The sequence below is a fragment of the Phasianus colchicus genome, chromosome Z (genome assembly GCF_987193195.1).
Source record: "Phasianus colchicus chromosome Z, bPhaCol1.hap1.1, whole genome shotgun sequence".
Taxonomy (NCBI): Eukaryota; Metazoa; Chordata; class Aves; order Galliformes; family Phasianidae; genus Phasianus; species Phasianus colchicus.
In genome coordinates, this window is record NC_143476.1 from 46,842,015 (window position 1) to 46,869,523 (window position 27,509).

The 27,509-nt window shown below is 38.2% G+C and overlaps 1 protein-coding gene across 3 annotated transcripts in view; it reads right to left on the reverse strand.

Annotated features, from left to right (window-relative positions):
* Nucleotides 1-885: 885 nt before the first annotated feature.
* The window catches only part of PRDM6 (PR/SET domain 6), a 73,748-nt gene continuing 47,124 nt past the window's right edge, over nucleotides 886-27,509 (reverse strand). For 2 of the 3 annotated variants that reach the window (XM_090131685.1, XM_090131686.1), the window contains 5 exons: nucleotides 27,191-27,318; nucleotides 23,452-23,576; nucleotides 20,118-20,460; nucleotides 10,560-10,736; nucleotides 886-3,744 (listed from right to left, as the gene is read on the reverse strand). In XM_090131685.1, the coding sequence (XP_089987811.1) occupies nucleotides 3,630-3,744; nucleotides 10,560-10,736; nucleotides 20,118-20,460; nucleotides 23,452-23,576; nucleotides 27,191-27,318 (888 nt within the window). In that variant the 3' untranslated portion in view covers nucleotides 886-3,629. Of the gene's footprint in view, nucleotides 3,745-10,559; nucleotides 10,737-18,094; nucleotides 20,461-23,451; nucleotides 23,577-27,190; nucleotides 27,319-27,509 lie in introns of those variants that run through there. The other variant, XM_090131687.1, reaches the window with a different exon arrangement.

Consider the following 27,509-nt stretch of genomic DNA (forward strand, 5'->3'; position numbering starts at 1 on the left):
ATTACGTTGCCAAGAGAAAATAACGTCATTGCTTGCAAGTTTCTAATATGTAATGTGGTATAATTATTACATTATTCTCAACTCTGTTTTCTCACATGGGAAAACAATCAATTTGTATTTTAAAAGATCACATTTAGGATATACAACCAGAGGTTCACAAAGGAGCTAATGTCATCCTGAAAGGAGTAACTCCAAAAATGTAAAAAATTCAATTCCACGCACTGAATGAAATTATACCTTGGCACAGTTTTTAAATAAGACTTCCAATGTGTCCGGAATGGGACACAATCAAGTGAAAACAAACAAGAATAGCCAAACACTTGTGTTTATTTACCCATCTGCAAAGCAGAGATGCCAAATGCTTCTGAAATTCTGAAAAGGCAGCCACATAATCACAACATTTCAAGATGATCGTACTATACTTACTGCTTTAGTTTACCATGTGCAAACACATATCATCTTCATAACAGATCTAAATGTATGGTTGTTCCATCGATACATGAGCAGAAAGTCACTCAGCATTCAGGAAGTGCAGACAGGAGCTAGATTCTGTTTAGTTCAAACCTCGGGTATTTTAGCTTCTCGATGCTAATTCTGCATTTGCTATATTGTAACTGAATGCCAACTGTTGTACTTGAGAAAAAACCCCATAAGAAACCATGAATATTCAGTGAATTACTTTTGTATGCTGCCAAATCTGTCACGAAAGTGCCATACATAAAATAACACAGTAACTGAAATTGTGCTCAGGAATCTGGCACATCACAATAACTTACACAAGAAAGAATTTTGGGAAGAGGAAAAGTAAGTTCTGCAGAAATCCCACTCTGGTGCCTTAAAAAAAAGGAAAAAAAAAAAAAAAAAGAAGAAGAAAAAATGGAAGGAAAGAAGGAGGGAGGGAAGGAAAGAGGGAAGGAGGAAGATAGGGAGGGAGGGAGGAGGAAGGAAGGAAGGAAGGAAGGAAGGAAGGAAGGAAGGAAGGAAGGAAGGAAGGAAGGAAGGAAGGAAGGAAGGAAGGAAGGAAGGAAGGAAGGAAGGAAGGAAGGAAGGAAGAACAACAACAACATTAAAAAAAACAAAACAAAACAATAAACTTGAAATAACTGAACTTTATTTCACGCCCATTCAAGAGAACACTTAGACAAATGCTTAATTAGAAACCTGTGAATAAGCCTATCTGTATTCGGCAGGGAACTTGGCATGCCGGTAAGCACATACTTACATGCAGTCTGCATTACAGATTCAAATGAAAATCTCTCTCTGCAAGAGGCTGAGCAGTCTGAACTGCCACAAACTGCCTCCCAGAACAGGAGAGCACAGCAACAGCACAAGTCAGTGACCTAACACATAGCTCACATTTGCTTTTCAGAGCATGACATATCTCTTTTCCCATTTGCTCTATTTCAGCTATTTTTCTTGTGGGAGCATCTCTTTGCTCGCAGCAATGATCTATAGCTGCTGCTCAAGTGTTAGCTAAAACCTGCTGACCCACCTAGAGGTTTCTTTACCTTAAGTCTCTAGAATAAGGGAAGATGTGAATTACTAGAAGAAAGCGTACGAAAGGCTTTTCATCAGTTTGGGTGTTCTTTTTCCTTTTATTTTAGCCTTGCTAGGAACATAACAATGTTCAGATAGTCACCTTTAAGTTATAATACTCCCTATCCAGCTTCTTTCAACCTAAAAGAAAAACAACAACAACACAAAAACAAAAAGCAACATATTTATATAGTAGCTAAGAATCTCTTATAGCTTGGAGGATAAAAACAGGCAAGCGATGACTGAATTATTTAATCCCCATAACTCCTCACTGAGAAACAGAGCTGAAAAGCTCACAGGACAAAAGCCTCTTTATAAGATAATCTGGTACTTGATAGACCAACAATAAAAATCACTATTTTTCACAGTGTTTTATATTTTTTTAATGGACAACCACAGAAATGGTAATTCCTGAAGTTATTCCCTAAAGAACTTTGGAAACTCCAGACTCTGCAATGTACTTTTGCAATGTAATGAAACAGCATCCTGACATAAGAATGCCTTTAGATTTTAAATTCATTTTAAATGTATTTGAATTTTATTGTATGCTCTTTTTCTGCTTAAGCTCTTCAACGTTTTAAAAGTATATGATACAACCAACTGAGCCCTTAGGAGTGAGCCAGCATTTCAGTTTTGGTGTAAAAGTGAACAAATTTGGTTTGTTTCATATGATTCTAGCAAATTTATTTTGCAGTATTATGTCATGACATAACATGACCTTGGAGAAGTTTACCTTTTTTTTTTTCCTTTTTTTTTCCTTTTTTTTTTTTTTTTAATTTTGTACGTTTATCAAACTACAGCTCTAGCACTGAAACAATCAATATATAAACACCGCTGGTCTCTAAAAGTGAAAATCATTCCTTAACTTGACAGAATGATGAAATCTGAAGAAAATTAATGATACAAGCTTGAAAATAGCCATTGTAACTGAGTATGAAAATTGTGAAAACCAACATAATAACATCTGAGCTTTTTGCATTGATGCTGTGAAGACTTTGGCTTCTTCCATTCATGACTGTATCAGGCAAAGTGAGCACTATGAAACCTCCAAACCTTTTACAAGGTATCTGAGTACATACTTATTTTGTTTTGAAGCTCAGTCCAAGAATGCTGAAAGTTTCATCTAAAACAGGAGCATTTTCAGTTTGATCCAGGTCAACAGGATAAAAATGTCAGTAACTATAGCTTGGATTTCTGTTTAGCTTTTCTAAACATAAGCAAACCATTAAATCAATCATTGAAACATAGAAACATTACCTTGCTATTTTGCTCCTCACAGCATCATTTGCAAGAAGACTTTCTTTCATATCTATGAGGCTGAATTTGATATTTCTGCTAGCTTTACTACCGGCTCTTTTACTTAACGTATATTTGCAGATATACAACATTCCTTTTTTTTTTTTTTTTCTTTTTCCATTTCTCTTTCTCCTCCCTTCCCTTACTCCCCTCCCCTCCCCCCAAGAATATCTGTACCAATGCAATGTCACTGAATGAAACTACTTGTATGAAAAAGTGCACACAGTGTGAGGCATGAGACTACGGAAATGAAATGCCCTTTGGTCTGAGGAGGCTGACACTGACCCAGATATAGCTCTCGATTTCTCCCCATCCCACACACCAATTTCTGTTACAGCCACATCAAGATCAACTTAGCCCAGTCTAGCCAAATCTAAGGGTTACATCTGGATTCTTTGAATCATGCTACAAAAAGGTGCAACGATAAACAAGTCCATGTGCATTCTCCATCATAACTGTGGTCAGAAGAACCCTTGAGATTCTTCACTTTGGTATTAAATAACAATTATAAAGGCTTTTAGAATTAAAGCAATACATGGTGGGACCTGAAATGTTACAGTCCCAAGTAACTTGTCAATTGAAATAAGACTCATCCCTAGTCATAAATAAATAATCTCTTTCCTGGTCTCACTTTCATGCCAGGATCAATATCTCTTAACATCTTATTTATTTTATTACTGCTTTTGGTTTTCTGGGACTGATTGAAAGTTGCTCAGAGGAAATCTTTGGTTTTGCTTAAGTGTCCGTGACATTTAATCATGACTTTCCTTGCAGTTTAATTCCAACCAGTCAATCAGTTAATCCACTTCAATTGATTCTGTGCTCTCTGTTATTGGCTTGCACTCATTGGGCATCCTCTGGTGTCGACTCAGCTGGGTGGCTTGTGTGAAGCTCCTCTCACACCTCTCGCACCTGGTGAAAGCAAGGGAGAAAATTGAGACCAGGGAGCTGCTCTGGGGGGGTGATGGGCTTTGTCTCATCCTGCCTAATCAGAACAGACACTCAAAAGTGGCTTCAGATTTTACTGGCTCAAAAGGTTTAATTGGTGGCTACTTCCAAGACCTTGATGCCTATGATGGGACAAGGCCTGTCTGATTCAGAACAGAGGAATCTGTCAATAGACAAGGGGAAGGTGATTTCTCCAGAGAGGCCTGTCCTGCTGTAGCTCTGATCACTGTCAGTTCAAATAGATAAAGAACAAAAAGAGATTTTTAGGAGTGAGCCATCAAAGAAGCAGCTTGTCTGCAGTTTTCTGCTCTGTAACCCCTAGGAGAAATTGATGACAAATAGAATTTCACCTTCTGCTAATTTAAAATCCACAATTGCCTGTTTGAGGAAGAGAAATCAGAAAGCAATACTTGTTTAGCGTTAGAACAAGAGAAAACTCATTGCTTATCTGATCTGCAGTTTATCTGACTATGCAGTGGGGTTCATTTTAAAACAGGCACATATGGAGTTAGTGATTACTTAATTACCTGAAAACACGCACACTATTTCTAGGTTGAAAGAGAACTCATAACTATCACCAGCATTTTCTTCACTGCCTGTTATGTCTTCAGCCTTTCTACCTTATTCTCTCTTCAGATAACTATAATCTCTGAAAAAATAAAATGTGAAAACGTTAACAAAGCTATCGAATTTCGAGGGAGTAAGGTGAGGGATGTTACTTGCTCCCAGTGGATTCCCTGCCCCTGCTTTCAAATATAATCTACTGTATCTAGTTCCTCCAAAACTATCCACTTAATTTGCATTCCAAATGCTAGATAGAGATGTTCTATGAATTGCAAATACAGATGAAGTGGATCCCTCTTGTATGGCACTCCCTCCAAATTCCCTCCCTCTGATTTAATGCTGCTGTGTGATGTTTTATCTTCAGAGAAGATTATCATACAAGCATCACTGCCATGCATTCTTCACCTTCAAAGGAGAAATGAGAAAAACAATGGGCTAAGCTAATTCATAGTTGTCTTTTTCTCTTCACTGATATGAGTGATAGAAGGTGAATTGTCTTGATGTAGCTGCTTACAAAAGAAATAGAAAAGAAAGATATTTACACAGATGCATAATTGTGAAATGTTCTTCACACTAGTAACATTCAGTAATAAAGTTCTGCTAAAGGAGCATTTAGCACAGACATTACAGACACATTCATCCAAGTTACTGTACCAATCTAAAATGTCAGCACTTTTAAGTTGTGTTTCTTTGATTGTCTTTCGTGGAATATTTTTAGCAGCCTGTTCCACTGTTAAAAACTGCACTGTGATCTCGACAAATGTAAAATGTCAGCTTTAATGTATCAGAGCTATCAGCTCAATGAAAATAACTCAGAAGTATTGATTACTTAATGATTTTTGGTGTATTCATTAACGTCTATGTGCAGATCATCCACTCTCCAGAGCTCCTGAAGTGCTGATGACACATTAGTGTAGTGCTGATTGTTTATTAGAAAACTGATTAGTTACTGGATTAGTGTGTCAAAATATACTACCTTCCATTGCCTGACAAACTTACAAATTATTATATTATTTTTATATACATTTATATATATCTATCACAGAGGCACTGGAATCAATTTTAAGGCTGGGGGTTAACTTAGTCTGTGTGAGATATTGCCATCTACTTGAACTTGATAGTTTTGCTATTTTGATGTCTACAAAGACAAGCGGTTTCCTTGCTGAGTAATGGGAGGTCTGGATCCTTGCCCTACGGAGATGCAAGTAGTACAATTTCATAGTAAGCTACAAAATCAGGTGTGGCAACACCCAACTTCAAAAAGCCTGGGCGAAGGAGTGGAATATGCCATATCAGGACATCCAGGGCCACAGGTGAATCAGAGAAGGACAATAAGGTTATCAAAAGACCTAATGCTCCTCACTAAAACCACTGTCTATGTACATATTCTTAATCTTGTTGGATCTCCTGAAAGCATGGAACAAGGTTCACTGTGATCCTTTAAAATGCAAGTTCCTGTCCTTTGTCCACTGACTTTTACCAGTGACAATGCTCTTGCTTTCAAGCTGCAGGTCATTCTGGAACACATTACTACTGAGAGACAGGAAGGTTGTATCATGCCACTGGGAAGACACTAAAAAAGAGTAAATTTATTGCTACCGCTATTTGCTCTCTAGACCAGGTATTTCTGGTCAGACTGTGCTGTCTGCACTAAGCAGCCCTTGGGTAGAAGTCAGAATAAAGTTGGGCAGCTAAGCCTCATGCACCTGAGTTAACTTCAGATTGTACCCTAGGTACTGAGTACTGTCTAGGCACTTGCAAAGAGCATGATTAAAGGTTACAGCCTGGAATATGTGAATAAAAGAAGAGATGAGCATTATCCCCCTGATTCCTCTCTTCAGTTTGAGCTGAAGTACGTGTTGCTAGACAGAATATGGCAGGAAAGGTGTGGACAGATATGTGACTGTATGAATCGTAACTGCCTCATAGCAAGTGGGAATGGGATGAGATCTAACAAGGTCTTTCTTCTGAATTACGCCATACACTCTTCCTCTAACAGTCATCCTTCCAGTCCATAATAACCACTGCAGTTACCCACTGCAGTTTGCTGAGTACCTGCATGCATGTTTTTGTGTGTGTGTGTTCTGATATTACCAGCCACACACGGCTAACATTGTGCTGAAAGATTTAATAGTAGCCAAAAGAGTCAAAAACGAAATGAGTCCGCTTCCCCTACCGTAATCATGGGAGCTGAGCCCAATCCTGGATAAATTGGGCGTAACCAAAATTTTGTTAAAGTCTGAAACACAGACACAAATGTTTGCAATGGTACTGCCTACTAATTGAGAGGACACTCGAATTCCAGTTAATCTTCTTGAGGGCATCTGTACATTATTTAAACAGCCACCTGCACAAGGTAGATTAAAAGAAACAATTTAAATTCTTCACACAATTAGATGGTGTCAGTGATAAGTGGGTCCATGTTATAATTTCTTACAACATGCACGTGCTTTCATTTTACATACAAAGTTTCCTACTGTCTCACAACAATCAGCCTCATCTTACACAAAACTTCACCCTACCTCAAGGCCTCTCTGTGTCATTTGGTTGCTTGAGAGGATAAACTGAACAAAATGATACTTAAATTCACAGACAACATGAACAAGTTTTGGGGGGATTTCTGTGGTGCCAGGTTCTGAATTTGGTTAGATATCCTTCACTGGTCTGTGTGCTTTAGAGTGCCTTTAAAGTATTGGCATTGAGAATTATAATCATGACTGCTTTGATTCCCAGGTTTATATCAACTTCTGTGAAAGGCTTTAGCTGAAGAAAACAAAGATAAGGCCTAGCTTATGAAAAAACACTCTCATTGGATATTTTCACAATGAATATTTTAAAATTTTGATCAGGAATTAAATTTAACACTGAATTTTGGCATAATTTGGAAAAGTTAAAAAAAAAAAAAGTAGAAAACTAAGGTGTCACTGTTAGATATAACATTTATGTTCAGCTGAAATGAACATTCTCTAGTTTTGCATTTCCACAAGAAAAATGAAAAGCACCTGGTTTATCCCAATCAGAAGGAATCTTTCCTTTCATTATTTTCAACTGACTCCTGAAAACTACACTTGCACAGCCCTGACTCTGCAAGCAGGTTCTTTAGTTAACCTTAAATTTTTCAGAAATAGAAAAGGCTGAGAGGAGAAGAATTTAATAAAATGAGAATCAACAATAACTTCCCATTTCCCCCTGCCTTTCATTTGCTAAAGGGCTTTGTTCTCAGACTAGCAGCCATAGTGGAGACTTCAGAAAGATAAGAATACACAAAAACATTACAATGGTTAGGCTGACTTGATAGCTTGTAGTGACATGAAACAAAATCTCTCCTAACTGGACCTGCAATCCAGGCTGTGTAGCTAAAGCTTTGGCTGCAGATAACCTCACTTAGCATTGTTATCTATAATGAAAAGCAAAGTCTTCCTCCATACATCCAGAGCTAAGATCTACTGAGAAAGTGTCTTCTCATCTAAAGATTTTTAACCAACCATGGTTGATTTTCCTCTTAAGCAGAAAATAATTTGAAATATTTAAAAATACTTTCACCCTCTGTAAATCAAATTTGCTTTCTAGAAATAATGCCCACACAACATACACTTAATGGTTGACACTGTCTGCTTAATATGTGCACGAGATAATTTCTCCAGATGCCACTTAAAACATAGTTGGCTTACTGCATGAGAAATAGTGAGGTTGCATTTACAGAAGGTGCACATTAACTATGCAGCTGGTTGGCCATTTTTACTCATGAAATTGAACTTAGTTCAATGTTTTAAATGATGCCTGTTATTTTTAATACATCTTACTGACCATGTGAGTAGTTTAGTACTTTCCATTCCTGGTTTTTCTTGCTAATAGTATTGTGTGCATTGCAACGAGTACAGAACATTTTGAGGTACAGAACACTCAAAATACCTTTGCAGACAAACATATGAAACCTAAACTGCATGATCAAGACAGAATTATTTGTCCCGTTTACTGTCCCTGTTTATTAGAATTTGTTGTGGGTTTTTTTTGTTTGTTTGTTTTGTTTTTTTTCTCCTTAGTTTACATATTATCAGGTCTTGGACCCCTCCTGTTCAAAGGAGGATCTAAACAGTCAGGAGGTATCAGGATGAGCTGCAGCTATCTGTTTTTCCCCTAGCAGAGAGCCTGGATTGCTTTCTGGGTAACTTGTCTGCCCCTCTTCCCACAGGCCCTAACAGTCCTGCAGGGATGTAAAGTCTGTGCTTCTAAACAGCCTTCAGGATCAGGGCATCTGCATCCCCTTATCTGACTGCCAGGGGCAGGAAGAATGGCAGCTCCAGTTTTAGCTTCATGTGAAATTACCAGTCAGCTTCCTCCACATGCTGGGACAAGTGTTCCAGTGAGAAGGTGGAACTGCTGCTTCTGGAGTTTAAAGAAGGAACCAAATAAGACCACTGACATGCACCATAAAGCAGCTGTACAAAGCATCCATATCTTTTGTTGCCCTATGCTGTGACTTTAGGAAAAGTAAGGTGAAACCCAGAATGCATAAATACTTCAGCACAGGCACTGGGAAGCAAATCCCAGACCACTGGTTAATTGTAGTATGTACATTAAGCCATTTCTTTCACAAAAGAAACTGTACTACAGTCAAATCCATTTTGGAAAACAGGGAAAAACTACTAAAGTAACAGGGACAAATAATGGCCCTAAATGGGGCAAAAGAGCAGATCTATTGGAAACGTGACAAAAACAGGATGTTAGGGAAAAAAATTAAGTGAAGTCAACAAGGTTACACGTAAGTAACACCTTAACATTAAAAGAAATCTATTTTCCATTTTGACCCAGAAACCTCGTCCATTAATTACTAAAATCTATTTACACAGCAACTAGATAAAATCAATATGATTGTTCTCACTGTTTTTGGTTCTCTTTCTACGGGCTCTCAGCATCCAACAACCTGGTTCTGGTGGACTCATCACTGAGATACTCCCAGTTTCCAAGTTTTGCCACCTGCAGGACACAGTTTCTGGTATGCAAACTTTTTTTGTCCTGGATATGCAGCATTTGGCTCCTGGCTCCGTCCCTTTGTCCCCAACAGAGGCATGTATGGAGGACATGCTTCCTTTCAGCCATATATGGAGGCAAAGCATTGGTATCTCTGCTGAGCTTGTTATGAGGGGTTCTGACAGGCCCTGTGGCTGAGCTGGCTTACATTAACCAGACCTGGAGCACAGCGCAGCAAAAGTGGAAAAGAAAGACAAAGAGAGGAAAGTTGGCTGAGTAGAAGTGGCCCTTGTAGAACAGCGGAAGACCCACCCTCTCCCAGTCTTACCCCAGCCTCCTCCTGGGAACACTGGGCAGCTTTCAAAGGAAGTGATATCAACACATTACAGATTCATACCAATAAACTGTTTTTCTAACAAAGTGGGATTGTTCCAGATACTGTAAACATAACATTTGTGCCTGTCAATTCAGAAAAGACACACACATCAACACAGAAAAAGTGGAATCTGTCTTGGAGAACATCTCCTGGTGAGCAGGCAGAGTTCCTGCAGAACAGAAAGTAAAACGGACCTGGATCAGCAGTACTATTGCTGGAGTTAAAAGTAGAGAAAATTTCTGAGTTGCAGATGTGTCCTTTGCTTTTCAATTTCAATAAGCAGAAACTGCATAAGTGAGGAAAGTCTGCTTAATTTTAAAAATGTCCTAATAGGATCCTTTCTCTTAACATTTTGGGAAGCTGAACACTACCAACTTATTACTATGATCTTATCAAACTTAAGCCGCAATACAGGGTTATATTTTCTATGCAGTGGTTCTGAGAAAAATACCAAACAAACAGATGCGTATTGCACGACCAGCACCACCCACTCTCCATTTAACTGGTTCCAAATTAGCTGAAGGTGAAGCTCCACCCAGCTCTTCATACAGGCATCACTGAAAGTCAGTAACTTACAGAACTGCCTGTAACAGCCTCTACTGTATTTTCAGCTAGGTTCTGTGGCAGCAGCTTGTCATTTAACTAAAAGAATCAACTTCTCATCAGAGGATAGGAAATTGCTCTGGGTATGCAAGGCACCTGAAAACAAGCCTGGTTTAATTCTGATTTCAGTTACATCACAGATGGACTCGTCTGGCCTTGGCTTTACAGGGAAACTCTCCCTCACACTGGTGTGTTGCTACAGAGCGGCAGCTACGCATTTCCCTCTCCACTGGCAGCTGGCATGCTGCTGGCTTCGCGTACTCACTTGAAGGGCTTTTCCCCAGTGTGCGTCCGGATGTGATTGTTGAGTGTTGTAGCACCAGCAAAGGCTCGGCCGCAGTAACCGCACTTGAAAGGTCTGTCACTGGAGTGTGTGACAACGTGGTTCCTCAGCTCCGAGGGCTGGGAGAAGGACTGGGAGCAGTGACCACACTGGTAGGGCCTGCAGAGGAAAGAGAAACACCAGGCTGTCAGTGCATCCCGTGGTTATGAATCAAAACCCACGTGGGGAGGAGCGCCCGGTCTTCCCAATAATTTCCAAAGAGAGCTGTGGTTTGCTTCTCCGGGACTTTCTTGGTATACACAAATCCCAGCCTTCATGGTCTTTAGCAAGTACAAAATACATCTGCAGGAATTACCTAAGAGCTTAGGGGCATCAGACCCTGCAAAGCGTAATACAGCACACTAGTGAGCAGGCACTACACATTCTATGCCTTTCTTATTTTTTCCACACTTAGCACAGTACGCCCAATTCACACAGTGAACTCCTCACGTGCCCATAGGATTGCAAGCCAGGTTGTTGCAACTACATTCCAGGTGGACTCTGTGACCACTTGCAATGAAGCTCTTCACAATGCTTTGGAAAAATCTGATTATTTATTATTATTATTACTATTATTTTGACATCAGCTTTGCTGTGAGAGACGTTGGAAGGATTAAAAATATTTTCATGTTTTCTTTTATATTTGCCTTTAATTATCAAGTTTCTCACAGCCAGACTGAAAATGACTTTTTTGTGATCTTGAAACGAAACCCACAGACTAGGTTCTTGACATTATCTGATTAAAACAGATCTGTTAAAAATAAACAGGAAACAAACAAACTTGACTGAGGCGTTACAAATTCAGAACCGTAACAAACACACTGTAAACACAGGCAGAAAAGAAAACAAGACAGCAAACTGAGACAGGACAGCTGAAATGCAAACACCTTTGCTAACTGAATTGAAATATAAAGAAGTACTATCAATACACTTCTGCTTTGCAAAACCGATTTCATAACATATTACAGATCTTTTCCCTTTTCGTATTTTATTTTGTTCAGTGGCAGAGTCCCTAAAGGTTCACCAGCCTTTTTGTTAAGAAAATTAATAACTGCAGGGAAAGGAGGATACAAATGTTTTTTTACCCACATTTTAAATCACAGCTCTTGATGTATGCATCTCTAGGGCCAGTGGTCAACACCAACTTAATTGCTTGCTCTTTAATAAATGTATATGTTTATGTGGCAAGAAACTGAAACTAGAGGAAAAGGGACAGTGGTGACCAAACACACACAATTCACTTCAGTGCAAAGTAAAGTGAACTATCTCATTTGTCAAGTGAACTGCTTAATTGTGGATACTTGCATCGCTGAACACAAATACTATTATCTTACAGTGCTTCAGAGCACTGAACCCTGCTTGTAGAATTTTCTAGCTTGATTAATAACTCAGTATTGGTCAATAACTCAATAGCTTACAATTTTAATTACTTACATTTGAAAACCTAGCTGCTTTCCTACAAATTTGAAATAAATATGTAAAAGCTGTGGATAGGTTACTTACCCTGGATGACGCAGCCCTTGAAAATGACACAAATGTATGCAAAATCATATTTTAAGAGAAAGATGCCATGTATAGAATACCTACTTTTTTTAATGGAAGACAAGTAGCTATGTGTTTTCTAGTCTTCTTTCTGCAAGAGTATGGTTAATTTACACAAAATGTATTTATCCAACTTGACATGAAATTTCAAGTGCTAGCAAAACAAAGATGGTATGTAAATGCAGACTTATTTGTAAGGAAATCTTCAAATCGGGAACTTTTAAGCAAAAGGAACGTGTTAAAATTTGCACTATCCAAGAAATATTGATTTTTTAATAGTGAAAGGGACCATTAACATCTATTAGCCTCTGGTTATCTATTTTTAACAGCTACCACAAGAAATGATATAACACAATATAAAACCAATTAATCTTTTTTTCTTCTTTTCTTTTTTTTTTTAACCAGTCAATGTCATTAATTTCATACTGTAAAAAGTTACACCGTAACTTGTACATAAACTGTCACAATTCCCAACCAGTTATCATAGAACATTATGGTACCAAGAATACTCTTTTTACTCTGTCTCAAAAGAAGCTTCTTTTTTATAAGGGATATGAGTATATATTATATACTCTGAACCAGTTTCACTGGTTGATGTACAAGACATAGAGATGTGTAAAAGTTGACCTACTGCTATATCACTTAGACTGTGATTTTCCATTCATCCATATCTTGGCAGAACAGCTATTTAAAAAGTTATCCTACCTTTTTAGGGGATATATTTCTCCAGTTTTTACACATATGATTCTGATTAAGAATCAAGTGGGCAAAGTAATTTTTTCAAGCTTGATACATGACACATTAAACAGTTCATTTTAAAAGGAAAGACCATATAGGCATTGCAGTACAGCAACAATTCTGAAATGCCATATGTAATTTATGCTAAAGACAGATCCAAATACGCCAAGTTTTGATAAATTTTGCATACAACGATGTTTTTCCAAAGGCATTCAATAAGTAGAAAAGTTATTTTTTTTCCCCTCTGGTAACCATTTCACTCAGAAATTTTTCCTGGCAGAAAAAAAAAGATCAATACATTTTTGTTGCTGTTGTTTTTTAAACTGGTGCAGAAGGACTGAACATAAGCAATGCTCGGTTCAGTGAGTACACTGACATGGGCAGAGCAGGGCTGTCTTTGATGTAACAGTTATGTCATCTGCCATCACTTTGGTCTGCACCGGGACACTGAATTGAGATGGTGATCTTTGTACACCAGGGGGCTGCAGACAGAAAGAGAAGGGGCAGTGTGGCAAAAACAGTTATTGTCATAGGCTGTTTTTGCAGTGATGTGCTTCTAGAGGGATTGTCGTCGCAGATCAGAAATGCTAAGTCCCACTGGAACTACTGAGAACATATTGTACCTTCCTGAGCTCCAAGGTGTGCATGTGAATACAAGCATAGCTTGTATACTGATGTTCCAGACAATTAATGTTCAAACAAAATAGATGTGCAAAAGCCTGCACTCCTACCTACCTGCAGGTAGCTGCATAGAGCGATTTGCAGGTATGAAAGTCATCATTTTGATGAAACAGTTGTACCAGGGCTTTACAGTACAGCTGACTATCTGAAGAAATGGGTTTTTTTCTTCTATAAAATTATTCAACTATCATTACCAGGAACAATGTAGTTTTGGATTTTTTCATCTGTCTGTTTTTCTACTTTGTGGATGTAACTCAAGCCTGATCAAAATGTTTTCATCTAGTATATTTTTAAGAATGTTAAGGACATTTAAGGACAGCTGAGCTGGTGTACAGAAATGTGCTGACAGCCATCAAAAGCAGTTCTAATGTTTTTCATTAATCATATACCTACATATTTTCCTAGTTTTCTGTCTTCCTGTCTGAGCTTAAAGGAATGATATCTACTTACCTAGAAGCAACCTCTCTTGTTAGAAAAATTACACTTGTCATTGACCCCATGGACCATCAATCAGTTATGTAGCTTTATTGCCATGTAGCATCAATCAGCATTTTCTAAAGAGTATAATTTTATAGTTCCTGACTACATGATGCCACACGAAAGTGAAATTCAGGAGAGGATACCTGTAATGTAGCATTTTTCAGGATTTGTACAGATTTAAATTTTGCTCTTTTCCAAGGCTCTCGAGTTTTACATTTTCAAAATGAAATCAGTCAGGAGCAGTTCTTGCTTCCCAATTTAGAAAATCCCTCAAATAATTTTGCCATTTGGTGTTATATTTTTTATGCCATATACTTTTAGATCTTAATTTTTCTAGGAGAAATCTTGTACAGGACCAGTACAAAATTGACGTTCCTCTTTGAGTTTCATTGAAGGCCATCAAAGATCATGCTTTGTGTGGAAGGTAGGTAACATGTTAGAAGGAAACCACAGAAAAATACACTTTTTTGCACCTGAACTAGCTGCTAATAGACAACTGTACATTTAAATTGATCCTGATTAGATTTAGTAAGAACAACATATCCCTCCAACTATTACCTTTTATTGTTTCTCCACTGGAACAATGCACTTTCCTGCCCCAAGACCTCAGTGCATCCAGTCAATATAAATATACACTCTAAATCATAAATCAAAGATCTGCTGAATTACAGTGATCCTGAAAAATATTATAATTACTTTCCACCAAATTTTCAGATTCTTTCCTTCACAATGAATTGTTTTCCAGCAAGGCCTCTTCATAACCAGACTTGCTGTTATGAGAGGTTACTTGGAATGCCAGTGCAGTATTTAAGATATCAATTTCTTGTGATAGTGAACTCCTGAATACCAATAATTCTATCATTGAAACGCTGTCACATCAGGGAGACAAACTACAACATTTCTGTCATCTTAAAATCCCAGAAAACACAAACTGAGAGACTGACATACAGTTGAAACTGATTTTCTTTTTCTTGAGGGCTAAGGAGAAGGAATCAGAGCGCTTGTCTGGGCATTGGCACACCAAGCCCAGACACTGGCAGCACACACGGCTGAACCCCAGGCAGGGATGCAAGGTGTGGGAGGGGAAGCTGTCAGAGCACAACCTCTAGTGGAAGTGAAAGCAAGGCGTGCTGAAATGCTGCAAACACCGTTTTCACAACCAGAATCCAAGTACCTCCGACTTGCAGTAACAGTGGTAGGGAGCACAGCTGCAGTCAGAAGAGCTAGACCACAGCTTTCCTAGTAAAAAGACATTTCAGAGGGAGATCTTCTTCTAGCAAGCTGACCTCAGAGGCAGGCAAACAAAGCGGAGTCTGAGAGCACTGCAGACTGCAGCATACCCAGCTCCAGTGGGGCCACGAGCAGCTAGTGACAGTAACTGCAGGCCCAGCTCTGCATCCTCTGCCGCTGCATTGTTCTGCTAACGCAGCAAGGCCAAAGCCCCAAGCACTTCGTGCACCGCGTCAGCACATGTGGGGAGCCGAGCCCAACGGGGATCCTCGGTTGCCTCTGCAGATGTTTGCGGAAGAGCTAACACAACCAGAAAGTCAGAGCAAGTGAGTGTTGTCAGACTTTTGAAGCTGTCAGGGAGAGGTGCTGCTTGGTGCACGCTTTGTTATTATTAACTACAAGTACAGGGAGTTTGTGAACCTTTGTGAAAAGATTATGCAAGAACAAGCATTAACTTCAGCATGATGTTTACTTTAATTGAGCAATATTCCATAGCCACACTATAAACAGAAATAGACAACTCTTGATCACATTTACTTTTTGTTTGTCTGTTTCAGGAGATGTTTAAATTAATTAGTGGACATGGGGCGTGCATCAAGGTCAAAGACATGGAACCTATAAAGAAAATGATAAAAACCGAATGGTCTGGGCCATGTTCTTAGAGAAAAAGACATTTCAAATTGGTAATTTAAAATGTCAAGCACCTGTTTTAAAAACAAAATGAAACAAAGCCCTCAAAATTTAATTTTGAGGTGTAACACCAAAAATGCACATATAAAAAGATGTTTTGAATAAACAAGAATGGAGAGGGTCCGATGACATCCTCGATTTATCAGTCACAGTCACAATTATATAGAGAAGGTTTTATCTCAAATTGTCAAGATTAAATACTTTGACAACCAACAAAAACAAACATCAGACAAATGTACAAGTCGTATGAGAAATGGTGCCACATGTTAGCTCCCAGGAATTGCAGACATCTGCCTTACCCAGCAACAGAGAATGCAGTGGTCAAAGTGAGAAAGAAGTAAGGTATTAAAAGAAACTGTGTCAGAAAAGTAATTGTGATATATATTGTAATTGACATATATATATATATACACACACACACACACACACACACAAAATTATTCACTTTGCTCAGAGGCCTCTCCATACCCCTTTCTGGAGCTCCCCAGATAATGTCATTGGAAAATTCTGCAGCAGGGAAAAAAAACAACAAAGCAATAGACAACAGCAACAGCGGCAACAGTAATAAATAAATAAACAAACAGAAACCTGAGGAGAAAATTTGTTTGTGACTCCTGCTTCATGAAACAGTTGCTCAGAGTACTTATGCCTAGGCAGTACTTAAAAAAAGTATGAAATGCCTCAGAACTCGGATGGATTAAGTTTTCATCTTCCTAATTTCCTCCACCTCTATTTACTATTAGCTTCCAAGAACCCTAAAACATTTAATGGGCTAAAATGTACCTCAGTGGGAAGACAGAAGTAAACTATTACATGAAGTTAATGTTAATCTAAATTTCAATTCTAAAAATAACAAACACTGATGATCTTGAAAACTCTGCCTATTTTGGGTTCATTTCTTTTAAAAAGTGTATATTTATGTATCACATCAATTATATCTCAAATGGGACCCCACTTTTTTTTTTTTTTTCTCCGCTCTCTAGCAGAAAGAAATATATCTGTGGCTTTTTATGTCTATTTACTACTCTGCCCCCATTCAGATGTTTTCTGAATCTAAGTGGCCTTAAGGTGTGTTGAATTTTGTTGGTTTTGGGGTGTTTTCTTAGTTAGTTCTCAAACCTCAGATATCCTGCTGTCCTCAAATTTCTGCCCATGAATCAGACTTCTGTTGAAATTCAAAGAAGGTTTCTCTGCACCTCATGTTGTAGGTAATCAGCATTGTTGAAAAACAAACACAAAGCCAGAACAGATAGTCTAAGGCCATTTCCTAGAGAAGACAGCCCCTGCTGCTTCAGTCATATCAAAGACAGAATGGCTGGTGTGCTCACAAATTGCTGACAATAAATGGGGAACTGTTTATCAGCAGGAGCAGTGCTGCAGATATTGGTGAGGAAGTATCAGCCGGAGAGTTGCATCCAGCAGGCCAGCAGGCAGGTATGCCTTCACAAATCATACCCTATTTTCTTGAATCTAGTAAGTCTTGTACTGCACTTCAGAAATTTTTCATCTAGAGAAATATTGTACTCTTAAGAAACAAAGGGCAAATCTTTCCCTGCCACTGTGTAGCTGATCTGCCAGCACCTGCTTATCAACAAAAAGGTAGCCAGAATGTAAGTTCAGCATGTTATGATTCCTAAATAGGAATATGAGAAACCAGATCCTAGGACAGCTGGGATCTGCACTAACTGTTACTCTGGTAATGCAAATGCAATAAGTTTGAACAGATCTGTGTCATTTCAGTCACAGAAGAGCTCCTACGAAATGGTTTTACAACACTTTTGTTGAGATGTGCTTCACTAGAATGAAGAAGACATTACAAAACTGGCCTCCACAAGGAATCTACACAATTGGCTCCATGAGAAGATTGAGGTGCAAATCATTCTTCAGCACAGAGGAAATGCCTTTGTCACAAAAACAGAACATCATAGTGACTGTACTTGTGCAACAGATTGATCCTAAGTTTGTCTCACATCTTCTGCTAGGTTCAAAACTCTCTGTATAACACCATATATAAATTTCTATTAATAATAGGATTCAAAAAAACAAACTAGCCAAAGAATTAGCTAGCATGAACGTTGAAAACGTGGCCTTATGCATTAAGATTAAAATCTTCCTATAAGTTTCTACTTTTCAACACTTCTGATGCAGTGTTCACTTATCAACTAATCTCCACTTCTTTTCCTCTATCATCCTTCCCTCTCTTTGCTGCTATGGGAGAGACCTTACTGTCTGATCTAGATTATTTGCCTAGTATGTTTTACGGTATTCTGAGGAAAGAATGCCCTGCAATTGCTGGGTGAATCTGTTCTGCATTACATGGAGAATTTAGATATGCACTGCAGAGGCAAGATGGAAAGACAGTAACCTACCAATAATGGTGTTCACTTCAAAGGGGAGGAGTTATACTTCTGTGTTCTGAGATACATTTGTCACAAAATAATTCAAAGAAAATAGAATAACAAAGCCAAACCTCTCACCTCCAAGATGACAGTGCTAATTGTTAGACTTATCTTCAGGTGTTTTCACTGGAAAAATGAAGATTTAACTGCCCCTTAGATTGCAAAAGAGCTCTATTAGAAGAGACTCTTCATTTATTATTACCTGCAGCTTGGTACTTTATAAAGGGAGACGCAGATTCAAGTAAAGGAAAGGATGAAATGTAGTCTTCACATGTAGCTCGATGAATTGCTGAGACAGTATGTGTGGGAACTGCATAACAAACCCCTTCTAGACCTGATGCAGCATTTTGTGCTCTGTAGTGAGCTTACAGTGCTTTAATACTGGAAACATAGAAGTCTATGAAACTTGGGAGCTTGGACCTTTCAGGACCTATATCCTACATTGGGGCATTAAATAGACCATTATGTCCTGCAGCTTCCTCAGTGTGGCACCTATTTCTGTGAAGACCAGCATGACATTCAGAAAACTCTGGAATAAGAAAATGTTGAAATGTTTTTGCAGACACAACACAATCAACTCTTCAAATTCTATGAAGATTTGTATGGAATAGAATTTTTCATGCTTGAAATGTCATCCTGGAAAACTGGATTTATGTGCCAAAACCTCCATCATCATAGTTTCAGACAAGCCAGCGTGTACACATACATAGGTAACCAAGTATGCAAAGAGACAGACACAAGCACATACACACAGAGACTCATAGCTAACTATTTCTATAGTGTTTTGTTTAAATGTAATTCACAATTAAATGCTGTTTTTAGAATAACTTCCAAGGGATTTAGCTGTTCTGTTCAAACCCTTTTGCAGCGAAGAAGAGACAAAACTTGGGCAGCCTTATTTATTGAATTAATTTGATTTTTGTCTTTTGTCCCACCAGCTATCAAAATTGTCAAATAAACCAGCTTTGATTCATAAATAATGGTTCCATTATATTTACTGTGCCACCGGTCAGAGTACCTGAAATTTTAATTCACTTGTTCAGCTAAATTTCATCCTCAGTTCACGGCCATAAAATTCTGTATTGACAAACTTTCAAACCAACTTTGACTCTGAGGTATCTAGTCAACATTTTTCTTCTGTGTGGATATTAGTTTATTGAATAAGTGGCATCTGTTTTCCTCCACATCACTAGTAGACTAGGTATTTCCTTTTGACAGCTTTGCACAATTTATGGTTTGCATGCTCTGAAGAAAAATAGTACTAAGCAAAAAATTCCAATTCATTACCTCTTAGTACTTAATTAAGTTCATACACATTGCACACTATAGGTGAACCCTGAAATGACTGTGACAGCCACTGAGCAGCAAGCTAGATTATCTTTGGAAGACAGAGAGACTTTTAATTATCTTGACCTCATTTTTCCTTCTATGATATTCATAAATTCTATTTTGCTGCCTCCAATAGATGTACCAAACCATTCTGAAAAAAAAAAAAAAAAAAAAAAAGATTATATCCTTAGCTATTTCCTTTTATCTGTACACTTAGGCACCAAATGTTTTTACAAATAGTAGAAGTCAGGCAATGGTTTTTATCAGCTTACTTCACAGGGCTGCAGGTGAATTATGTTGTACAAGCTCCTCCTAATAATGGTTCAGTTTTGGAAACGATAACAGCGTGATGAAAGAATAAAGCAGGATCTGGCTATCAGTAGATACAGAAATAAAGAGAGCCTGGTTTTACCTGTCGGGGTTCTGCGTACACACATGCATCTGTAAGAGGATCCGCTGGGTGAAAGTCTTAAAGCATTGCCCACATTTCCAAAGATGCCAGTCACTGAACTCAGAATTTAGTTGGCTTGTTGAAGTTGGGCTTGCAAGAACTCGTTGGTTTTTGACACTGATCTGGTTAAATCCTGACTCGATGGACCCAGACTTATCCAGGAGAGAAAAATTTCTGCTACACGGAGTCTGTGGAAATACTACAGATCGCTGTGGAGTGGCAAGGGATAGTTTGCTACTTTTATTAAATGGCTGTAGGGTGTCTTGTCTGGACATGGCCTCCATTACAGTCGAAGGGACATTCACTGGGAGAAAACAAGAAAAGTAAATAAGATCCTTTTTATGTCTTTTTAAAACTTGCACAGTCTTGGGAGACACCAAAATATACCAATATCCATTTTCTTGATACTAGAATTAAACACTTATTATAACAATGAGAAACAGGAGGAATGAGACAGTGAGCTGAACAGATGATGCTGATTCTGGAATGAGAGCTCATGCAAAGAAGTGTCTGAGACTAAAAGCACTCAGAGAAGCCTGACTGTGATAAACATTTATTACACAAAAGGGATTGTCATCTGAAAGAAAGTGCTTCTGTACTTGTGATGCCCTGATTCTACATGTTGCAGTCAGGACCTGTAATTGCTATATCACAGACAAGCATGAATTTTGAAAGTGTGGGGAAAAACCATAGATGTTCCTTGAAATAAAACAGGGTTTGCATACCTACTACACCAGTAGATCCCTTACTGTCTCCGTGTGCAGTCACTAAGGATGTTATTATTACATCTCACAAATTGTCATACAACATAAAGCCAGTGGCTTCACGACGACACGTCTAATTAATACTAACAGCGTCTAGGCTAACATGAGACAGTGTAAAGTAAGTGTAGAGATAGCTTTGTGCATCGATTTCTGCTCTACAAAACAGGAGCTAACTATGGCTTGTGAGGTGCTCAGATACTGGAGCTGTGAATGCAGTACACCACGCTCCCAAACAAGTGACTTAACACTGAATCTGGATATAACATGATAAGGAAGGTGGGGGTTAACAAATAAAAAAAGCTGAACAGCTGCCTTGAGTACAATCTAGATCATGCAATGAATGAAACGAGTCTTACGGACAAAATGGAGTCAGCTAATGGGAGAGTGTACCTCAGTGCAAAAAGAGGCATTGTTCAGGACAGCTGTGCCCATTCTCATGCTTTCTAATCTTTGTGGGCTCAACTTCATGACAGACATTTTAATGGACATCTTAAAATTAAAAATGTTGTACACTTATGAGAACATATCTATGTATGTTTTCACATATTTAGTTGAACTCAAAAGTGTTTATACATGTATACACAGGTACAAATGACCTAATTAAACAGGTGATTAAAACTGCAGATTTGTTTAAGTACATTATTACAATAGATTTCTAAGAGCAAATATGAAATTCAAATTTTATTTGTGAGTTGGAATCATTCAACATTATTTAATACACAATAAAAATGTAATGCAAACTTACGTTATGGTAATACCTCATATAACATCAGTTACTTCAAAGAGTTATGTTTTACTATCTTTTCTCAATAACAATAATCCTATTATTATAAAATTACATGCTGTTTTACTTAACTGAAGTTGAAGTCCTTCCCATGGTATTCTCCCCTGGAGTATCTGAGGACCTGATTTCTGGAGCTGTCTGTTACAAGTCTCCAGATATAATATCTTTCATACCTCTACAAATGTTCAGTGCAAGGGGTGATATGTATGCTTTCATTTTCCCCCAGCATTCTCACACAAGAAGTAGGTCTTTTTTCTTTCTTATTTTTGTTTTAATTGTATTCATAGTAGTTCATGGAAACAGTAAGGAAAGGATATTAAAATCTAAAGAATATAGGCAGATTTTGCTCTAAAAGTGGAAATACCTCTATGCAGTAGACCTGCAGAAATCTTCTCTGAGGGTTAAGCAGCACTTAAGTCATACAGATGCTACATCTGACTCTGTGCTCAGAGATTAATTTTGTCTGGACTTGTCAGTCAGTCTGAAGATGAAACTCAAACTTCTCTCACAGCAAAATTGCAAGTGACAATATTTATATATTTTAACCATAATGCTTTGCTTTTTAAATAAAAGTTTTGTAAGCTTCAGCTCATGAAAGAAAAGATAATATTTCCACATTGTACACTGCAGAGCGTGAGTTTTATCAGCAAACATTACTGCCAGTAATTTAATTTCTTTTAAACTCCTCTCAAGCCCAACAGATTTGAAAACTCAATATGAAACAGGATGTTTATTTTTGACAGTTTAATCCCTGCTATCTTACTGTTTTATTGCTCTATGGTTCAGTACTTAAGTTGCTAGAAGATGTGAGTTCATTTCAGAATAGTTGTTTAAGTATGCAAGTACTTGATGGAAAAAATACATTATGCTACAATTGATTATATATGGGCAGCCACAGAATCACTTTAGACTAAAGCCAACCAAGCAACCATTATTAGTTTCTCCCACCATTTAGATGCATACGGATGTGAAAATGGAATAAAGGTTTTGATGCAACTTCTAATCAGGTTCACACAAACAGTCAAACTGGAGGGTGTGCTTGGATCACCTTATCCCGTTACAGACAAAGGTATCCAGCACTAGATTGTAATTGGTCTGTGTTACAAACTACATGCTTAACTGTGTGATGATTCCTAGTGAAACAAAAATTAAGTAATCAGAAGGGGTAGAAGAATGATCAGAAATAGAGATGGCCAAGATGGAATGGAAGTTCACTGTCATTTCAGTTTACATAAACTCAACTTGTACTGAGCTTTTACCTTTTAAGCAGAAGGAACTCATATTTACAGTCACTCAAACAAAGCTTTTCTCAACATACTCAGTGTTGCAGAATGAAGAAGATCACTAATAGAGGGCTGATGAACCTGCAACACTTTATTATTTTTGCTAGGCAGTCTCTTGTGATAGAACCGATGACAAATGGAGAGGGTCAAGTAAATCAGTGAAGAATAAAGTGGTGAATCACTTACAAGAAGAACAATTTCACACACTATCAAATTATCGGGGGCTGTCACAGTGGGAAATCTACAAATATCTGCACAAACCCCTCGGATAATTTGGATAATCATACCATGAGCTGAACAGCTTAAGTGTACCAGATTCAAGGTTTTTTATTTTGTGTACATCAGCATTACTAAAAACATAGTCATTTTGTTTTAATATATCTTAAAATACTCAAGGAATATAACTGATCAGATATGAAACATGAATTCTGGATTGTGCACGTAGAAAAACAGAACAAACTTACAATTTTCATCTTGTGCAATGCACTGGAGAGGGATTCCAAAGAAAGATGTGTAGCTGTCATTATACCACACCAACAGCTCTGTGCCACGAGGGATATCTACACAAGCTCGGTAGAATATATTTGATCTAAACAACAGAAAAGAGAAAAAAAAAAAAAAAGATGCCTAAATTAAGAACAGAATAATCTTGTGATATGTAGTATTTCAGTAGAAACCCATTGTTCTGAATGTTTCTTCAGATAACTAAATTAACTTCTTACCAATTATTTTAAAACTGACCCTATTATAAAGACACAGATGATCCTTCAGTGAGTATAAATTAGTGTTACCATAAACATTGTGGCCTCACTCTGTGGGAAGACTGTGTATTTTCCTAGACTAAATAAAAGAAAAAAATTGGAGTTTGTAGCATAAAAAACTAGAGCATTATCCTAATCTTGTGCTGGTATAAATAGCTTCAGAGTGACAATTCTACTGCTAAAAAATTTACATAGGGACTAAAGCTGTGTCAGATTAGAATCAGGCACAAGATGAAATAAAAATGTTATCAGTTTGTAATGCCTTTTCCCCTAGGCTTCACATAGAACAGTAAAACACCCTCACGTGAGATGGATAGAAATTTGATATATACAAGAAGAACACTCCACTGTGGCTGAAGGATTACATACCAAAATGATACAGTCAAAGTACTAAGAAATGACCATTTTTTATAACAGCTTATGTAAGGCAGAAAAACATCTATAAACCACAGAAAAAAATGTTAGGCCTCAACTAGTTTTCTTAGTGAAGAATTGCTACAAACGTTAGCCTGAAGTTCAAGATAAAAGTGTTTAGGGTTGGTAGGCCTTAAATTCAGACTTTCTATAAAGAATTGGCTGTAGCAATGCAATTTGTTCCTTGTATAACACTGCAGACATAAGGAGAATCCTTTACCACATTTTTCATGGCAGTGAGATATGCACTTGTCAACATGTTTTGTCACCGCAAAGTGGCTCTTGGCAACAGGATCATAAAGATCAATAAAAAAGTGCAGATTCTCAATATTTTACTAGCAGCTGCAAAAATTTCATTTATCTTGTTATTTTCCTCGCTTACTGCCACCCTGTCTCAGGAGGGCACTGCTAGCTAAGCAGAATGGTTTTCTTGCCATTCTATGAATATCTGACAAAAACTCTCCCTTTTGTGTCTCTCCCTCTCCTTCCCTCCTCCTCCTCTCCTCTTCTCCCTCTCCTTCTGCTCAGCGCCGCACATTTCATTAATTCTTTCCACTGTTACATAAAAATGAAAATTGGAGCCGTGCTATAAATTACCAGCATCTCCTAACTTGAGAAAAATTGAGTCTACTTTGTACTTCACCCTTGTAACATTTCATCTCTCAGTTTGGCTTCCCTTAACATAAACACAGCAGCCCAGCAAATGAATGTGCTAAAAACCAAATGACACACTTTGCCGCTGAAAGAGCAGAACTGTTTTTGAGCAATGGGTGGTCTGTGAGGCACGGAGTAGGCCGGAAAAAAAAAGTGTAAGCGTACACCGTTCCTTACAAGCGTGCAGAGCTTCCAAAACTCGCAGAAATCTCTGCATGCTGAAGTACATCAAAGGGATTTTTCCCTTTTCGGATAATATTTCCTTTGCTGACATGTATTTAGTATTGTGGTTGGATGACTCATAAAGATAGCTTCATGGCGTCCCAACGCAGTTGAAGCAGAACACATGCCAACAAACATTATTGTCAGCCTCAAAATAAAAACAAAACGTTCAGCTAAGGGTCAATCAATCAAGAGCACTTTGAAGAAAATTCCATTTAGATATTACAAATCATAACAGAATGAATTTAAACCAGCTGACTTTCTGTGAGGAGGACGTCCATGTACAATAAAAATTAGGCTGGTTTTTCAGTGTCCAACTTTTCTATTTTCTTACACTTGGATGCAGTCACTGGTGATGGATGCCAGTTTTTTAAATTGTGTTTTTGTAGTTCATTTTATAAAGATCTGAAGTAATCAAAAACAGATCAACAGAGGGAACTCTAAGTAAAAAACTCCATCATGAAAGGAGAGTTGTAAAATCCACTTAATACTGACAGATGTGAAATGACTTTCTCATGTTCATGTTTCATTTAGGTTTGTCATCTATATATACATACATAAGCACATTTTTATATCTTTATACATATACATATGTGCACACACACACCACCACACTGAGAAATAGTTCACAAGATACCTACAAAAACATTCTTTCATCGTAGCCATCTTTATTCATTACCTTCTGTGTTTATTTAAAATCTGAGAGGATTCTAACTATAAGTATCAGATATTTAGGAATATAATATAAATACTTGTAATGTATAACTAGGGTTGTTATTTTTTTAATTGCAGCATTATTTAGTCAACTGGCCAGAGAATAAAAAAGCAGAATATGCAATTGAAAAATTTTACCACTGTTAAATTGGAACGCTATGGGAAAATCAACCTTTATATATGTTTAATTTTAGCTTGCTTTTTGTATGTTTTATTTTTAATTTTAAAGATACTTTAAATAAGTTTAAGATTCCTGCTAAGGAAAAGAAACTCCACTCTCTAAAATAACTAGCCAAAATCAGGATTGCTCATTGTGGCTGGCAAACACAGACTGCTCTTTGATGTGCTTCCTATCATGTTTAACAAGGCCAAGCAGTTGCTTCTGATTCTGAGGCAAGAGTTTTGTTTATAGCTGAGATCATGTATTTATGCAACACATTGTCTAGGTTTTCTGGGTCTGTTTGTGAGCATGAAGTAAGATGTGAAATAAATCCTGTACATTTTCTCCACACAGTGACCTTCTCTAGCCAGTGACATAGCAGGCCCAAACACTGCTAGCAGCCTTGGCCAGCAGGTGCACATCAAGTATCAGCTCTAGGTGCACACATGCATTGTGCCTGACTCCCAGAAACCTAATTTCTACAGGGGCTCTTTCCTTTGCCCCTTCCCTTTCACCTGCAATGTGCTATTGACACACACAATGCACCCAGGAGCAACAGTCTGATGTATGCACTGCAATGGCCTCAGCTCCTGGCAACCAAAGTTGAACCCATCTTCACCACACTCTGCAGCTTTACTATTGCCCTGGAAGAACACATTACACAGAATCACAGAATGACCTGGGTTGGAGGGGACCTCAAGGATCATGTAGTTCCAACCCCCCTGCCTAGCAGGGCCACCAAACATACACCTTTACTAGATCAGGTTGCCCAGAGCCTCGTCCAACCTGGTCTTGAACACCTCCAAGGACGGGGCATCCACAACATCCCTGGGCAGCCTGTTCCAGGACCTAACCACCCTCCTAGTAAAAAACTTCCCCCTAACATCCAACCTAAATCTTCCCTCTTTTAACTTAAAACCATTTCCCCGTGTCCTGCTATTATCAGCCCTTATGAAGAGTTTATTCCCCTCCTGGGAGTAAGTTCCCTTCAGATATTGAAAGGCTGCAATGAGGTCGCCCCGCAACCTTCTCTTCTCCAGGCTGAACAAACCCAACTCCCTCAGCCTGTCCTCATAGGGGAGGTGCTCCAGCCCCCTGATCATCTTCGTGGCCCTCCTCTGGACCCTTTCCAAAATCTCCATGTCTTTTTTGTACTGAGGGCTCCACACCTGAACACAGTTTGCAATCAAAAGTAAGAGTACGGATGACACTTACAGTCTGATTTTTCACTAAGAACTTTCTTCTTTGATGCACTGAGTAAACTGAAACATGCTTTACCTGTACTGAACCACTGTTAAGTTCTGTTCCCCGCAGTGCCTCGCACATCGGATGTACCTCATCCAGCTTGACTTACTGGGTTCTCCACCATCAATAAAGTGCTGCAATGTCCCATCTTGGTCATATATCTGGAGAAGAGGTCACAAGGTCAAGTAGTTAGAACAAATCATCAGCAATTATTTTCACTGCTTTGCTGGTTTCTCTCTGTGTCTTTTCCAGGAATTTATTGCCTTGAGATTTGTCATTGCATACTGATGCTTTTAGAAATCTACATGGAACAGCAAAAAAGTATTTTAGGAGACGCAAGTTTATCATGTTT